General features: G+C 38.4%; 1 protein-coding gene across 2 annotated transcripts; it reads right to left on the reverse strand.

Moving 5' to 3' along the window:
* Positions 1-8,079: 8,079 nt before the first annotated feature.
* Positions 8,080-17,733, reverse strand: ATP5PD (ATP synthase peripheral stalk subunit d). Of its 2 annotated transcripts, XM_053708884.1 has the most exons (7): positions 17,603-17,733; positions 14,796-14,934; positions 13,823-13,953; positions 10,939-11,035; positions 10,745-10,816; positions 8,593-8,655; positions 8,080-8,250 (listed from the first exon to the last, which is right to left on the reverse strand). In XM_053708884.1, exons 3-7 carry the CDS (start codon positions 13,942-13,944, stop codon positions 8,119-8,121), a joined length of 486 nt encoding a protein of 161 aa, XP_053564859.1. In that variant the 5' UTR covers positions 13,945-13,953; positions 14,796-14,934; positions 17,603-17,733; the 3' UTR covers positions 8,080-8,118. The 2 variants fall into 2 exon arrangements, with proteins under 2 accessions (XP_053564859.1, XP_053564860.1); XM_053708885.1 differs by lacking the exon at positions 14,796-14,934 and having other exon boundaries at positions 17,603-17,701.
* Positions 17,734-17,760: the final 27 nt, after the last annotated feature.

Here is a 17,760-nt window from a genome sequence, read left to right on the forward strand (position 1 = left end):
CTGGCACTACTGAGCGGGTGTTTTCTTCTCCTAAGCGCATAGCAGGCACGCTGTCTAGTCAGAGCGCGCCCAATTGCGCTATTAAACTCTATGTCCTGCTCTGGTAGAGGGAGCGAGCTAGCTACATTGAGTTTAATAGCGCATTCGGGCTGGCTGTGATTAGACAGAGTGCCGCTATGTGCTTAGAAGAAAAAAGACCTGTTCTGTTTTCGTTGTAAAATATCTTTCTAACCCTTTGCTTTACAAAGCTGGCGCTAAGCTAATGTTATATAATGCTGCAGTATGTGCAGAACTATATAACATTATTTGCTAGGTTTACTGCCCCTTTAATATTTGTCACGACCTTATATACTTGCGTTACTCAATGTTATTTATAAAAGATTGTATGGCTAATATTAAAGGGACACTGAACCCATTTTTTTCTTTCATGATTCAGATAGAGCATGCAATTTTAATCAACTTTCTAATTTACTCCTATTATCAATTTTTCTTTATTCTCTTGGTATCTCCGTTTAAAAGTTTACAAGCCATTTTTGGTTCAGGCCCTGGACAGTGCTTGCTGATTGGTGGCTGCATTTAGCCAGCAATCAGCAAGCGCTACGCAGGATCTGAACCAAAGATAGGCCAGCTCGTAAACTTTTAACATTCCTGCTTTTTAAAATAAAGATACCATGAGAACGAAGAACAATTGATAATGGGAATAAATTAGAAAGTTGCTTAAAATTGCCTGCTCTATCTGAATCATGAAAGAAAAAAATGTGGGTTCAGTATATACACAAATTAACACAAATATATATGTATATAAGCATTAAACACATATTTACAGGGAACACATAGTTTCCATAGACAGCTATGTAAAGGCACTTTCTTTCATGTAATTGGCAAGAGTCCATGAGCTAGTGACGTATGGGATATACAAACCTACCAGGAGGGGCAGAGTTTCCCAAACCTATAAATACACCCCTCACCACACCCACAATTCAGTTTTACAAACTTTGCCTCCTATGGAGGTGGTGAAGTAAGTTTGTGCTAAGATTTCTACGTCGATATGCGCTTCTCAGCATTTTGAAGCCCGGTTCCTGTCAGAGGGATGTGAAGGGAGTATCACCTATTGAATGCAATGGTTTTCCTCACGGGAGATCTATTAGGTTCTCTGTTATTGGTCGTAGAGATTCATCTCCTACCTCCCTTTTCAGATCGACGATATACTCTCATATTCCATTACCTCTACTGATAACCGTTTCAGTACTGGTTTGGCTATCTGCTATATGTGGATGGGTGTCTTTTGGTAAGTATGTTTTCATTACTTAAGACACTCTCAGCTATGGTTTGGCACTTTATGTATTTTATTAAGTTCTAAATATATGCATTGTACTTATATTTGCCATGATTCATGTTTTCAGTATATTTCCTTTTGCAGACTGTCAGTTTCATATCTGGGAAATGTTTTTTTAGGAAAAATGTATTTCTTACCTGGGGTGTAATCTTTTTCAAATTGACTATCTTTTAAATTTGAGGGCAGAATTAGGCTCGCAAGGGCGCAAAATGGTAAAGTTTATTGCGTCATTGTTGGCGCAAGATTTTTTGGGCGCGAAGTTATATTCGTTGACGCAATTTTGTCATTTCACAAGGTTGCGTCTTCTGTGAAGCGAGTGTGTCATTTCCGGACGTTTTTGGCGCCAAAAAATATTTTTCTGTTTCTGCCATGCGTCATACTTGGCGCCAAATATTTTCATTATTTAAGACCCCATTCCTATATGCCTCTTGCCTTTTCTGTGTCAAGGGCTATGCTGTTTGCATTTTTTTCCCATTCCTGAAACTGCCATATAAGGAAATTGATAATTTTGCTTTATATGTTTTTTTTTCTCTTACATTTGCAAGATGTCTCAATCTGATCCTGTCTCAGAAATCACTGTTGGAACTCTGCTGCCAGATAATGGTTCTACCAAAGCTAAGTGCATTTGTTGTAAACTTGTGGAGGTTATATCTCCAGCTGTGGTTTGTAATAGTTGTTCATGATAAACTTTTACATGCAGAAAATGTATCCATCAGTAGTAGTTCATTACCTGTTGCTGTTCCCTCAACATCTAATGCACAAGATATACCTGTAAATGTAAAATAATTTATTTCGGATTCTATACAGAAGGCTTTGTCTGCCATTCCGACTTCTAATAAACGTAAAAGGTCTTTTAAAACTTCTCATAAGGTTGATGAAATTTCAAATGACCGACAACATTCTGAATTATCCTTCTCTGATGAGGATCTATCTGGTTCAGAAGATCCTGTCTCAGATATTGACACTGACAAATCTTTTTATTTGTTTAAAATGGAGTATATTCGTTCTTTGTTAAAAGAAGTGTTGATTACATTGGATATGGAGGAAACTAGTCCTCTTGATATTAAAACTAGTAAACGTTTAAATTCTGTTTACAAACCTCCTGTGGTTGTTCCAGAGGTTTTCCCAGTTCCAGATGCTACTTCTGATATGATTTCAAAGGAATGGAATAGGCCTGGTACTTCTTTTATTCCTTCTTCAAGGTTTAAAAAATTGTACCCTTTCCCGACAGTTTCTTTAGTTTTGGGAAAAGATCCCTAAAGTTGATGGGGCTCTCTCTACTCTTGCTAAACGTACTACTATTCCTACGGAATATAGTACTTCTTTTAAAGATCCTTTAGATAGAAAACGTGAATCTTATCTAAAGAAAGCCTATTTATATGCTGGTCATCTTCTCAGGCCTGCAATTTCTTTGGCTGATTTTGCAGCTGCATCAACTTTTTGGTTGGAACATTTAGCGCAACAAGAATTGGATTCTGATTTGTCTAGCATTGTTCGCTTACTCCAACATGCTAATCATTTTATCTGTAATGTAATTTTTGATATCATCAAAATTTATGTTAAATCTATGTCTTTAGCTATTTTAGCTAGAAGAGCTTTGTGGCTTAAATCTTGGAATGCTGATAGGACTTCTAAGTCCAGATTGCTCTCTCTTTCTTTCCAAGGTAATAAGTTATTTGGTTCTCAGTTGGATTCAATATTTTCAACTGTCACTGGGGGAAGGGAGTTTTTTTGCCTCAGGATAAAAGACCTAAGGGTAAATCTAAAGCTTCTAACCATTTTCGTTCCTTTCAACAAAATAAGGAACAGAAATATAATCCTTCCCCCAAGGAATCTGTTTCCAATTGGAAGCTTTCCTCAAATTGGAATAAATCCAAGCCATTTAAGAGATCAAAGCCAGCCCCCAAGTCCGCATGAAGGTGCGGCTCTCATTCCAGCTCAGGTGGTGGAGGGCAGATTAAGATTTTTCAAAGATGTTTGGATCAATTCGGTCCAAAATCAATGGATTCAGAGTATTGTCTCTCAGGGGTACAGAATAGGATTCAGAGTAAGACCGCCTGTGAAAAGATTTTTTCTCTCACACATTACAGCAAACCCAGTAAAGGCTCAGGCTTTCCTGAAGTATGTTTCAGACCTGGAGATTTCAGGGGTAATAATGCCAGTTCCGTTTCAGGAACAGGGTCTGGGGTTTTATTCAAATCTATTCATTGTCCCAAAGAAAGAGAATTCATTCAGATTTTGGATCTAAAGATTTTGAATCGATATGTAAAAGTACCAACTTTCAAGATGGTGACTATAAGGACTATTCTGCCTTTTGTTCAGCAAGGACATTATATGTCCCCAATAGACTTACAGGATGCATATCTTCATATTCCGATTCATCCAGATCACTATCAGTTCCTGAGATTCTCTTTTCTAGACAAGCATTACCAATTTGTTGCTCTTCCTTTTGGCCTAGCGACAGCTCCAAGAATCTTTTTAAAGGTTCTCTGTGCCCTACTCTCTGTAATCAGAGAGCGAGGTATTGCGGTGTTTCCTTATTTGGACGATATCTTGGTACTTGCTCAGTCTTTACGTTCTGCAGAATCTCACACGAATCAACTAGTGTTGTTTCTTCAAAGACATGGTTGGAGGATCAATTTTGCCAAAAAGTTTTTTGATTCCTCAGACAAGGGTAACCTTTTTAGGTTTCCAGATAGGGAAAGAGTCATGGAAACTGAGTCTAACAGACAAGAGACGATTAAAATTGGTTTCAGCTTGTCGGAACCTTCAGTCTCAATCATTCCCTTCAGTGGCTATGTGCATGGAAGTTTTAGGTCTCATGACTGCAGCATCAGATGCGATCCCCTTTGCTCGTTTTCATATGAGACCTATCCAGCTTTGTATGCTGAATCAATGGTGCAGGGATTATAAAAGGATATCACAATTAATATCCTTAAATACCAATGTTGGACTCTCTCTGACTTGGTGGTTAGATCACAAACGTATGATTCTAGGGGCCTCTTTTGTTCGTCCAACCTGGACTGTGATCACAACAGATGCAAGTCTTTCAGGTTGGGGGGCTGTTTGGGGATCTCTGACAGCACAAGGGGTTTGGAAATCTCAAGAGGCGAGATTACCAATAAATATTTTAGAACTCAGGGCTCTTCAATTTTGGCCTCTGTTGAAGAGAGAACCGTTCATTTGTTTTCAGACAGACAATATCACAACTGTGGCTTATGTCAATTATCAGGGTGGGACTCACAGTCCTCAAGCTATGAAAGAAGTATCTTGGATACTTGTTTGGGCGGAAACCAGCTCCTGTCTTATTTCTGCGGTTCATATTCCAGGTATAGACAATTGGGAAGCGGATTACCTCAGTCGTCAGACTTTACATCCAGGGGAGTGGTCTCTCCATCCAGAGGTGTTTTCTCAAATTGTTCAGATGTGGGGTCTTCCAGAAATAGAACTGATGGCATCTCATCTAAACAAGAAACTTCCCAGGTACCTGTCCAGGGATCCTCAGGCGGAAGCAGTGGATGCGTTGACACTTCCTTGGTGTTATCATCCTGCTTATAATTTCCCGCCTCTAGTTCTTCTTCCAAGAGTGATCTCCAAAATCATCATGGAGCAATCGTTTGTGCTGCTGGTGGCTCCAGCATGGCCTCACAGGTTTTGGTATGCGGATCTTGTCCGGATGTTGTTGTCAACCTTGGTCACTTCCATTAAGGCCAGACCTATCTCAAGGTCCGTTTTATCAGGATCTCAAATCATTAAATTTGAAGGTATGGAAATTGAACGCTTAGTGCTTAGTCATAGAGGTTTTTCTGACTCTGTGATTAATACTATGTTACAAGCTCGTAAATCTGTTTCTAGAAAGATTTATTATTGAGTTTGGAAGACTTACATTTCATGGTGTTCTTCTCATAAATTTTCATGGCATTCTTTTAGAATTCCTAGAATTTTACAGTTTCTTCAGGATGGTTTTGGTAAAGGTTTGTCTGCAAGTTCCTTAAAAGGACAAATCTCGGCTGTTTTATTCCACAGAAAAAAATGCTAAGCTTCCTGATATTCACTGTTTTGTACAGGTTTTGGTTCGTATCAAGCCTGTCATTAAATCCATCTCTCCTCCTTGGAGTCTTTATTTGATTTTGAAGGCTTTACAGGCTCCTCCATTTGAGCCTATGCATTCATTGGACATTAAATTGCTTTCTTGGAAAGTGTTGTTCCTTTTGGCCATCTCTTCTGCTAGAAGAGTTTCTGAATTATCTGCTCTTTCTTGTGAATCTCCTTTTCTGATTTTTCATCAGAATAAGGCAGTTTTGCGGACTTCATTTAAATTCTTACCTAAGGTTGTGAATTCTAACAACATTAATAGAGAAATTGTTGTCCCTTCTTTGTGTCCTAATCCTAAGAATTCTTTGGAGAGATCTTTACATTCTTTGGATGTGGTGAGAGCTCTTTAATATTATGTTGAAGCTATTAAAGTTTTCAGGAAGACTTCCAGTCTATTTGTTAGCTTTTCTGGTTCCAGGAAAGGTCAGAAGGCTTCTGCTGTTTCCTTGGCTTCATGGTTAAAGCTTTTGATTCATCAAGCTTATTTGGAGTCGGGTCAAGCCCCGCCTCAGAGAATTACAGCTCATTCTACTAGATCAGTCTCCACTTCCTGGGCTTTTAAGAATGAAGCTTCAGTTGATCAGATTTGCAAAGCTGCAACTTGGTCTTCTTTGCATACATTTACTAAATTCTATCATTTTACTGTATTTGCTTCTTCGGAAGCAGTTTTTGGTATAAATGTTCTTCAGGCAGCTGTTTCAGTTTGATTCTTCTGTTCCTGATTTAAGTTTTTTCTTTTCAATTACGAGACTAAATTTATGTTTTGGGTTGTGGATTAATTTTTTTCAGCGGAAAATGGCTGTTTATTTTTATCCCTCCCTCTCTAGTGACTCTTGGGTGGAGTTCCACTTCTTGGGTATTGCTATCCCATGCGTCACTAGCTCATGTACTCTTGCCAATTACATGAAAGAAAACAATTTATGTAGGAACTTACCTGATAAATTAATTTCTTTCATATTGGCAAGAGTCCATGAGGCCCACCCTTTTAAAGGTGGTTATGATTTTTTTTTTGTATTAAGCACAATTATTTCCAAATTCCTTTGTTGATGCTTTTTACTCCTTTCTTATCACCCCACTACTTGGCTATTCGTTAACCTGAATTGTGGGTGTGGTGAGGGGTGCATTTATAGGCATTTTGAGGTTTGGGAAAATTTGCCCCTCCTGGTAGGATTGTATATCCCATACGTCACTAGCTCATGGACTCTTGCCAATATGAAAGAAATGAATCAGGTAAGTTCCTACATAAATTATGTTTTTCAGTGCCGTTTTTCTCCCCCCAACTATAACCCCAAAGTACTGCCTAGTGCAGTTATTTTATTAAAAAAAAATAAAGATGTCGCCATCTTTATTTTTTAATTAACTACACTAGACAGTTTAGGGGCATTTGGGCAGATTTATAAAATTAAACAGAGACCTCATCTCTGGTTAATTTTATAAGCGTTAATTGTACCGTGCGCTCAGGTCAAACTTTGCTTTACTGTGATCTCATGAGATTTCACAGACATCTCGAGATTTCTAGGTAAACTTCCTTAAACTGAGAAGGGAAATAACATGACTGTTCCTACATGTCAGATGCACACTTCCTTGCAAGCTCGGGGACTAGCATTCTGATTGGCTGCTTAAAGTCCCTTTACAATGGGATGTGGCTACTGAGGTAGATCGAGATGTTCAGATGATTTTTTTCTAGTCTGCTTTTTACAGTATCACTGTATTACTTTCAAGATCTTCATTGTTTGGATATCCTGACCCTTTAAGTGTACATACGGCAAACCATAGGTATATTACGGTTATTGGATAAATGATGGTAAAGTAAGAGGGGATCATAAAGTCAGATCAGCAGACTCAGTAAGTCGGTACAATATGAAATTACTGGAGGATGTAACATAAGGCAAAAGTGACAGGGTTACTTTAAAAAGCACATAAAACTACAAAGAAAATGCAGTAATGTGTTCTATGCAAGCAGTGGTGCTATAATAAAATGCTCTATGTAAAGAGTTAAACACAAAGTTAATATCAGCTCCAGAAAAGCAATGCAATACTGGGAGCTAACTGAACATCTGATGAGCCAATGACAAGAGGCACATATGTGCAGTGACCAATCAGTAGCAAGGTCTCAGTAGTGTATTTCTGCACCTGAGCCTATGTGTTATCATTAATAAATTGAAAAGTATCTGAACAAGGCAAGCTTAATTTTGACTTATATATGTCCCTTTAAGAAGAGCCTTAGATGCGGGAATGTCATCCAGGATGAGAGCTCAGATATGCAGCTACAGAACAGAGATTGTGAGAGACTAAAGAATAAATTATTGAATTGCTCGACAAACCCAGGAGGCCACTGACTCCTAGAATTCTTCACCTGGCTCCTAACTTTTTAGGGTTATTCTCTATAAATCTAAAATAAAATATACAAATACCACTGTCTCACTCCTAAAACTATGTGTGGCTCCTAAATATTACTGCTGGCTCCCAAATTTTAAACATATTTGTCATCCCATGCATTACTGTATCACCAACACTGTGATGGGACTATCGTTTAAAAGGGAATTGTCCCATAAGAAATATAATTTTATAACTCATTAAAACATGCTGAGAAAACAATTGCTGGTGAAGACACCCCAAGTTCCAAAAGTAAAATGACAAGAAGCGGATAATGTAGAAGGTTTTTATTGAGTCTAGGTGGAGGCGATTTACAGATCACTAATGGGCTTGTGGGGCCAGTAAGTGTATTTCTCCTTGTCCAGCTTGGTTTCAGGGAAAGCTTCATTCAAGTCTTGTAATGTCATCTGGTCAAAGGGGATCATGCTTCTAAATTTCTGCAGCTGAAAGACAAGCAAATTAAATCAAGTTTAGGACAAGGACATTACTGTCACTCGTTGCCACAAAGAATGAAAGGGGCAGGACTAAGGCATATTGCTTCTAACAGGAAGTGAGATCTCCGCAGGGGCAGGGTCATCTAACTGCTATGATATCAAAAGGACTAAAGAAATCATATCCTGATACTATGACCAGTGAGATCACAACAGAAGCAAGGAAAAGACATCGTCGTAACATCAACAGGAAGTCAAATCATAGCAGAGGCAGGGCAAGAACATACCACTCAAAAGGAAGTGATTTATGGAGACAAGAGACACATAAGTGACTAGATCAATATAAAAACATACCTCTTTTTCATACGTCGACACACGAGCCTTGGATTCTTGAATGTAAGCTGTTGCATTCTTTACCTAAATTATAAACATAAAAACAAAAGCATAAGCAAAACTCTTATTAGCTCCCACATACACCCTCTCAAAAGGTTTTATTTAAGTATCTTATAAAACTACTGACCATCCTCTGCAGGGTTCTCTTCACAAAAAAAATATTTTATGCATTTCATTTTTTTTATTTTTTTTAAAAGTCATTTTAAGCAGAGTTTGCACAGCCTTAAAAAGGACAGTCTGGACAAAATACTTAGCCTTTATTACTTACAGATACATACCAGACAAGCATCTTGCAACTGGATCCACATCTATAAGCTTGTATGAAGAACATGAAACTTAAATAATCATAGTTTATTAGCAGCCAAGCTCTGCCCACAGCTTTCTTAATGTCCAGTTAGTTGTCTCCTTGTACGACAGTTTAGCGGTGCACATTTAATATTTTTCAGTTAGCTATTTCCAATTGCACATTCACAAATTAGCGTGCGCAAGTAGGAAATCATATTTACAAGTCAATGGTGATTGGAGAAGCGTAACATACCAAACAATACACGCAACAGGTGGGCGGAGCTCGGCAGCCATTTTTGGCTTCATGTACTTACAAGCTTAAAGACGTTGCAGGATGCTTCTCTGGAATTTAAACAATAAGTTATCAAAATTATGTATTGGATTTAGACTGTCCCTTGAGCACTGCTTAGCAGCCCAGGAATGTAACTTTTAAAAGTCTTGTACAATTCGTATTACAGTTCTCTTGATGTAGCCAATTAACGGCTGCTCTAACGTGAGAATAACCAACACAGAATCTCAGGATAAGTGCTGTATGCACTGTATTAAAATGTTTGTTTTGTGATGTGCAAACATTTCACGGCATAGCTAAGTTTGCAATAACTTAACAGCTTGCTGCAACAAATACTGCCTGCATCTCCCAACATTTTTTTTTTAAACAAAAAACCCCCCCACTAAATTGAATTCTAGACAAATTTAAAGTAAATACAGCAAAACAACTACTGTTGTCCTTGTGGGAATTTACTGAGTTTTATTATCTATTTAATTTATAAAATAATATGTATGAGATCCAAAAGGTTAATGGAATAGGAGTTATGATGAATAGTACATTTATCTACATCAAGCCAGGGCTAAAGCTGTACAGTATCTTATCCAAAATATATAAGCCAGTGTGTACAGTACAGTTCCTCAGTGACCATCACATTAATTCTGTAGCAACAGCTATATTGCAGAACAGAATCATTTATATTATAGAGCAAGATTCTGTATATTCATGGCTGTAATGTTTTTTGGTAAATTATTTCCATGAAACACCTGAAAGAGCATAACATTGTGACTGGATTAAATGATGAATCCAGTCACAATGTTATGCTCTCCCAGAAGTTTCTGTCAGATTATTTGGGGCAAATTTTCTATCTAGAAGATATTATTACATATTATTGGTTTTCTAGTTCACAAACCTATTCATTTGTGTATGCAGAAATAGTATGCCCCTTCTTCACAGCAAAAAATGTTATAAAATAAACAAAGAACAGAGAAATAGACCTTAAAAGGGACATCATCATGAAAGAAATTTTTGGGTTTCAGATAGAAGTAAATCTGAAAATTGTATGCTCTATTATCAAATTTGCTTTATTATCTTTGTATCCTTTGTTGAAGGAGAGCAATGCTCTACTGGGGAGTAGCTGAACACATTTGGTGAGACAGTGACATATGCGTATGTAATGATATATAACCAAATCAGAATTTGGTCTGATATAACCAGAAAAATAAACTGAACAGTTAATCTAAAAAATGACAACCACAATTTAAAATTGATCTTACCGACTAGTGATTTAAATCAAACCCACCATGCAATAAAATGAAGGATCTATTGGATTAGAGATAGTGACTACAACATTACATATTTATGGCAGGAAGAATGGAATGGTCTTATTAGCAAGTAGGGGGTAAGCAAAGATAACATATGATAGCAGCTAATAAAATAAGTCTAAGATTCATTTAGCTGAAACACATATATATATTAAAAAGTAATGAACACTTGGTATCCGCTATCAAAATCCTGTTTTTCAATAACAGAAATTCCTGGTACATAAAACCAAATACATACAGACTCCTGCTCCTGAGTGTTTATCTTCTCTGTCTGGGTGTCCTTTGGCTCTGGAATGGTGAGAGCACTAAACTAAAATGACAAAGAGAAAAAAAAAAAGAAGTAGTTACTAAAAGCAGAATGTCGCAGAGTGCCCAAGCCTAGCAGATGCCAGTTGTAACATGTTAGCAGGCAACTCATAACTGTCGGCCTACCTTCTTCTCAAACTCATCCACCATGCCAGCCTTGGCCACTGCAGTTCGGTAAAATGCCCAGTCAATTGTTGGAGGCTTCTCTGGGAGAGATATTAACCTGCAGATATAGGAAATAAAATATATCAACACTCTAATAAACAGTAACCATTTTGTGTCGGCATCAAAGTGTTAACATCAGAACAACACTTGCTATAAAAATTGGAATCACATGATCGTCGATGCAATCACGTGATAGGATCATGGGCGACTGCCTACGCTGCTAGGCACACAGTCTGATTTTTGCTTTCTTCAAAGGAGGAGGCTGCAGGACGCTATGTAAGGTAAGACATTCCATGCCGTCCTGTGTTAAAGCCCGGCGCTGTTAGGACAGCATGGAACATCCTAACGGCATAAGGGGTTAAATAAAATAAACTAACATGTTACCCAATCACTTTAAAGCAGGGCTCAACAATCCCAGGAGCCAGGGAGCCACTGGCTCCTAGAATTTTACTCCTGGATCCTAACTTTTTGGGTTATTTTCAATTTATCTATATACTAATACCACTATCTCGCTCCTAAAAGTACGTCTGGCTCCTAAATGTTCTTACTGGCGACTAATTTTTAAACAGATTTGTCGACCCCCTGCTAAAGTGATGTAGCATATCTGTAAAAAGCTAGCTAGAAAATATCACATGAACATCTCTTTAAAAAACATCCTCAGTAGATACATCCTATTGTAAAGGCACGTTAAAGGGACAGTACACTGTAACATTGTTTTTCCATTAATGTATTTTAAATGACTTGTAATACCAACTGCAGAGTATAAAATATTTGAGAAATTGCATTTTCATGCTTATATGTGTATATAAAGTAGCTGATTTTGTGCTTTGAAACCACAGCCTATTACAATGGGTTGAACTTAAAGGTGATATCAGATCTCATTATGTCATAACTTTGTGTACACAGACTTGCTTCCTTATCTTTTATTTGGCTGGAACACCAAAGATCAATACATAGAGAGAACAATGGAAAATGATAATTTTATTACTTAACTATCCTGCATCTCATCGAGAGTGTAACTACTTCTGCTGGCTGTGTTTTCTTAGGCTTGTCAATAGCATATACTCCAATATCAAAACTTTCAGTATAGGTGGCAATACCATGGTTAAATCAGCTATTTCAAATGCTAAAATAGGAGCTACTTGTAACCAATTTAATACACTCTAGCAGGTAAAACAGATCATTGGGAATAATTTAAAGGGGAGAACATTTTGGGTGAACTGTCCCTTTAAATACTGTTACAAACTGCAATTTGTAACTGGCCCTTTAAATGGAAAATTGCCCTGCTTCCCTGGATTTTGGAGAAGCCTATTTGCCAGCCTCCTTCCTCATGACTATGGCCCCTGAGAGTATATTAACTTTTATTGGGTGTGTATGGCCCTTTAAGAACCGTCTGGGGACATATTGTGACTTTGGTGAACAATGCCCCTTTAAGACTATGTCCCCAGACCTGTGAAATGACTTGTCCCTGGCTTTCTCCCACTTGGTTCAGTTTCATTGTGTGCCATTAAGAGTTAATTTTGTTCAATTCTAAATACAAGTTTGCTGGGATCAGCTCTAATTAGGTTTAGTGATAAACCTTACCATTGTCTAATCAGACTGCTAATGATAAGGTGGACTGCATTGTTTTATTGTGTGTAATGTTATCTGCTGAAGTAATGTTGTGGCCTGTCAAAGGGAGTGTCTCTCTATCTAATATCAAATGTGTGATGGGGGATTTTATGCCTCCCCCTGAGAGTGTCCTGTTTGCATGTAACCTCAATAAAAGCAGGCTGTGTGCTCCAGCACATCAGACCTATTCTGTCCCTCTAACTTGCAGCTTTAACTCATGTTTGTAGGGGCCAGCTATAATCACTACAGGGATTGCCGACTACGGTGCTGATGATTCTTTGGTGAGCGCTAGGAGCATCCTTTTCTACGGTCCAACTTCCAGCCAGCCTGGAGGCAACCGTAACAAATACCAATGTAGAATGCTTGTCCTGGTACTTGAAAGGCATCTGGCATGTGCCGGACAGTTTCTCCTCAGTTAAAAAAAAAAAGAAAGTTTACTATAAGGGGTCGATTTATCACAGGCTACGTCTGCAGGTTCTCTGATGACCGCTGGTTCCCTAACTCTTCTCCACCTCTAAGGTGGAGAATTTCAATCCCCCCGGTCTCGTCTGTCTGGAGAGATTGACAGCTCCTGCCCGCGCATGATTGGCGGTGCGCGGGCAGGGGTGGCGTTGCACAAGAGCTTAAAATAGCGTTCTTGTGCAATGCTATATTTAGCCAGCGGAATTCAATCTGATAGGGGAGCTGCGGCAGACGGGCGCATATGTACGCCGTAGCTTGATAAATCGAGCCCTATGTTTGAACACGGCACTGATGATGCTGTTTTTTTTGTAACCATGCATGCTCCCTAGCAAGTCCTAGGTTAAGCATCCAAACAAACGTTTTAAGTCCCTAACAATAGGATGTGGTTACTGAGGAAATTATGAGGTAAAATATATATAGCCGTGATATCAGCTATTTACAGATATGCTACATCATTTTCAAGTTATTTAGCATATGAGTAAAATTTCCCTTTAAATGATGTAGAGGCAAGAGAGGTCACTGTCATAAGAGAGGGTGGACAACTGGGAGAGAACCCCCCCCCCCCCTAATTTCAGTAAATATTGTATGTTATAAGGACATTTCATTGATTCCTTGACAAACAGAACCAATGAGGCAAGTGCCATCATAGTATTGACCAATGTGCCACAAATCTCTATGCAACACCCTATAGACAAAAAGGTTCTATAACCCTTTAACCACAGGACCTTTATAAAGACAAGTGTACATTACAATAAGAAGCAGGGAGCCTTACTTTGCAGCCACAGCATCGCTGCGAGTCTTCAATGCAATAAACATGGCTTTTTGATTTGGAGGGACTCTCTCAGCAAAAGCCATCCAGTCCACCGCTTTTAATGCAACTCTGCGACCTGCCATGATTATGTTCTGCAAGATGAGGGAGAAAGTATTGTAAGGTTGTAGACAAAAGGGTGTGTGTTTTAGCTAAATTATATACTCAAAATAAAAACAGGTTATCCTAATATTAAAAGGGACAGTCTAGGCCAAAATAAACTTTCATGATTCAGATAGAGCATGTATTTTTAAACAATTTTCCAATTTACTTTTATCACCAATTTTGCTTTGTTCTCTTGGTATTCTTAGTTTAAAGCTTAACCTAGGAGGTTCATATGCTAATTTCTTAGACCTTGAAGCCCACCTCTTTCAGATTGCATTTTAACAGTTTTTCACCACTAGAGGGTGTTAGTTCACATATTTCATATAGATAATGCTGTGCTCGTGCACGTGAAGCTATCTGGGAGCAGGAACTGATTGGCTAGACTGCAAGTCTGTCAAAAGAACTGAAAAAAGGGGCAGTTTGCAGAGGCTTAGATACAAGATAATCACAGAGGTTAAAAGTATATTATTATAACTGTGTTGGTTGTGCAAAACTGGGGAATGGGTAATAAAGGGATTATCTATCTTTTAAAACAATAAAAATTCTGGTCTAGACTGTCCCTTTAATAAGGACCTTTTGGTATATTTATATAACTAATCTGCACAGAGGCTTTTATAAGCCTCTACTAAAATAAATCTATGTTTATTAAAAGGCACATTAAACACTAAATAAATGCTATAAAGAATGATGCATTTAAAGAAAATATTAATCTGAGAATAACATGCAGATGGATTTGTTAAAGTTTCATTAGCTGTTTAAATATCAACAAAATAAGTGTAAAGTTTTAGTGTCTATAAAAAAATGGGAGCTGCCATGTTGTAACTTAGGTTACCTTCTCTGCTGTGGCCAAATAGAGACAGTTATAAATAGGTCACTAGAGTGTGCAGCCAATGGCTGATTGGAATATAACAGTGTTCTGCACTTCTATTTCCAACAGGAACTGGAAAGCTCACAATTTCAGAATGGAATTACTGTAAAAGGAGACAAAATTAAGAATGAAAATATATTGCAGTTATTTTTCTATATATGATTTATCATTTATATTACTATCTAAAAGTGTTTAATGTCCCTTTAATGCCAGGTGGTCAGTATTACCACAGTGATCACATGGCTATTAAACTATAGCGGAGATTAATTTTAAAGAGGGCCTTCTAGGCTTTAAAAAGAGGCTAATTGAAGAGCCCAGACACCTTCATTTTGATTAAAAAAAAATAATAATAAAATCCATGAACAAGGATGTAAATAAGTGTTTTTTTCTAGACACTATAGTAAAAAAAGGGGGTTCTCCTCATAAAAATAAGGGCCTTTGGTAAATGTGTATACCTTGGATCCCATAGGGCTCCACCATAAGCCTCTACTCAAATGCACATGTATTCACTCCAGGTGATCGCATGGCTATTAAAACCTATACAAGGGCTTAGTTTTAAAACAGGACTTCTGGGGATTACTAGGCCTTTTTGATGACCAAGTATAAGTGCCTATAGACACTCTAAAAAAAAAAAAAGTCTGTATTTTTTATTTTATTTTTTAAATTTTGTGCTTTATTAAACTTTTTAACCTCATGACACGTTTGAAGGAGCAGCCAGTTGCCTTTCAAACTGTGGGTCTTGGGGGTTTCAAGGACTTGAAGAAACAGTAAATTCAAAATTTAACTTTCATGATTTAGATAGCTAGCTCCCAGTAGTGCACTGCTGCTCCTTCAACAAAGGATAACCAGATAAATTAAGCAAATTTGATATTCGAAATTAATTGGAAAGTTAAAGTGGTATGCGCTAAATCATGAAGATAGGTTTCATGTCCCTTTAAGGGAGAAGGATAAAGGTAATTGAATACTTACCCCCGTCCCAATTTAGCTCCCTTAACGGGGCATGAAACCCAAAAAATGTCTTCCATGACTCAGATAGTGAACACAATTCTAAAAAGTTATTCTTTTGTTAAAGAGATACCTAGGTAGGTAGCGTGCACATGTGTGAAACACTACATGGCAGGAAATAGTGCTCCATCTAGTGCTCCTGCTAATGCATAACATTGTTGCAAAACTGCTACCATATAGTACTGCAGACACGTGCACACTCCTGAGATTACTTTTCTGCATGTCAACAAAAGATAACGAGAAAACTAAGAAAATGTGATAGTAGTACATTGGAAAACTGTTTAAAATTGTATGTTGTTTCTGAATCATGGAAGTTTTAGAATTAGTGCCCGGTTTTTAATAATCCTATTAAAAACAAGGGCACTTTAATTCATCAAATTTGACATCTCACTTACCTTTTAATCCTGACAGCCGCTCCAGCGATTCCCCCGGCCGTCAGAAATGACGAATCCGGCTACCTCCAATCACGGCTTCCCCCCGGGGGATCATGGCCTGAGGCAAAGCCGTGATTGGAGGAAGCCAGATTCGTCATTTGGAACCGCGAAGAGGGCTTGCGACGGGCGGAGGAAGCGCTGCAGCGGCTGTCAGGATTAAAATGTAAGTTTTTGAGGATAACAAGTGAAATGTCAATTTTGATGAATTAAAGTGCCCTTGTTTTTAATAGGATTATTAAAACCCAGGCACTAATTCATCGAAATTGACCTTCACTTTAAAATCACGGTAGCAGCACTGCACTTCCAGGTTCCTGAGTTTGGTGATGTCCCCAACTTCCCCCTGTGATGCCAGAGGGGCAACTAGCTCAAAACTCCCGCAACCAGGATGGCACATGGTCCTCGTCCGCATTAAAAGCATTGTGTTGATTTAGACCATAGGCCTGATTTATCATGTGTCTGGAGGACATTACCCGCTGTAGCAATCATGTCCACCAGACATTGATAAATGACGACAGCATACGCTGTCAGCATTTATCACCGCACAAGCAATACATGTGAAATGCTTGTGCAATGCTGCCTGCAGATTTGCGATCAATCGGCCGCTAACAGGAAGTGTCAATCAGCACTATTGTATGCGATCGGGCGGATTGCTGTCCGCCGCCTCTGACGAGTTAAGGAGCAGCAGTTTAAAGACCGCTGCTTCTTTACTTATGTTGCCGGTGAGCCCGCTCACATGGAAACAGCTGCATATAGCTCATGTCATTTGGCTGTTAATATAAAATCGCCCCTGATGGGTCATCTTTCACAGTTCATGGGTTTAACTTGATATGCACTCATGCACATTTCAAGATCAATATGTACCTTTTAACTCTATATTCTAGTAGTGTTTAAATGTTAAAAAGATAGTAAACAGGAAAGATTACTATATAGAAACTCAGTGGAACTGATAAAAAAAGAACAATGTTCTAAGTTCAATTGCAGAATAAGGAGTCACAATAAATAATAATGTTTTCTTACTACACATAGAATTTTACAATCTCAGGGTAGTTAATGTCCCTTTAACCTCACGATTGTTATAAAGGTTAGACCCCACCATGCTGCAGCACCAAGACACAGATCGAAAGCTGCAAATTAACAGACATTTGAGCAAACACTATTTTACAGAGTGTAGTAGATACAAGAGCCAACCTTACAGCAGAAGTGGTGAGGAGAAAACAAACTTCAATAACCAAGAGACGGACAGAGCATTAGCTATTAATTAACAGTGTAACAGGGGCGATGAAAAGCGCAACCTAGACCGAAATTTACACCAAAATATCCAGCAACTCTCACCTCTCCCCCGCTCCGACCTCCAGCAGCAATCACCGGGACACTGTGAAGGCTGAAGGAAACACGTCACCGTCACCCCACCCCCTGTGTCCAACATCAGCCAATAAGGAGACAGAACCAGAGAAGGTCATAACCAGGCGCCATAGAACTGTCAGTAGAAA

Source organism: Bombina bombina, chromosome 1, assembly GCF_027579735.1.
Source record: "Bombina bombina isolate aBomBom1 chromosome 1, aBomBom1.pri, whole genome shotgun sequence".
NCBI lineage: Eukaryota > Metazoa > Chordata > Amphibia > Anura > Bombinatoridae > Bombina > Bombina bombina.

Coding starts and splice junctions, on each gene's coding strand:
- ATP5PD (XM_053708884.1), bottom strand. CDS start 13,944: ATGGCAGGTCGCAGAGTTGCATTAAAAGCGGTGGACTGGATGGCTTTT. Junction 10,817..10,938: donor TGGATGAGTTTGAGAAGAAG/GTAGGCCGACAG, acceptor TTGTCATTTTAG/TTTAGTGCTCTCACCATTCC. Junction 8,251..8,592: donor TGTCGACGTATGAAAAAGAG/GTATGTTTTTAT, acceptor CTTGTCTTTCAG/CTGCAGAAATTTAGAAGCAT.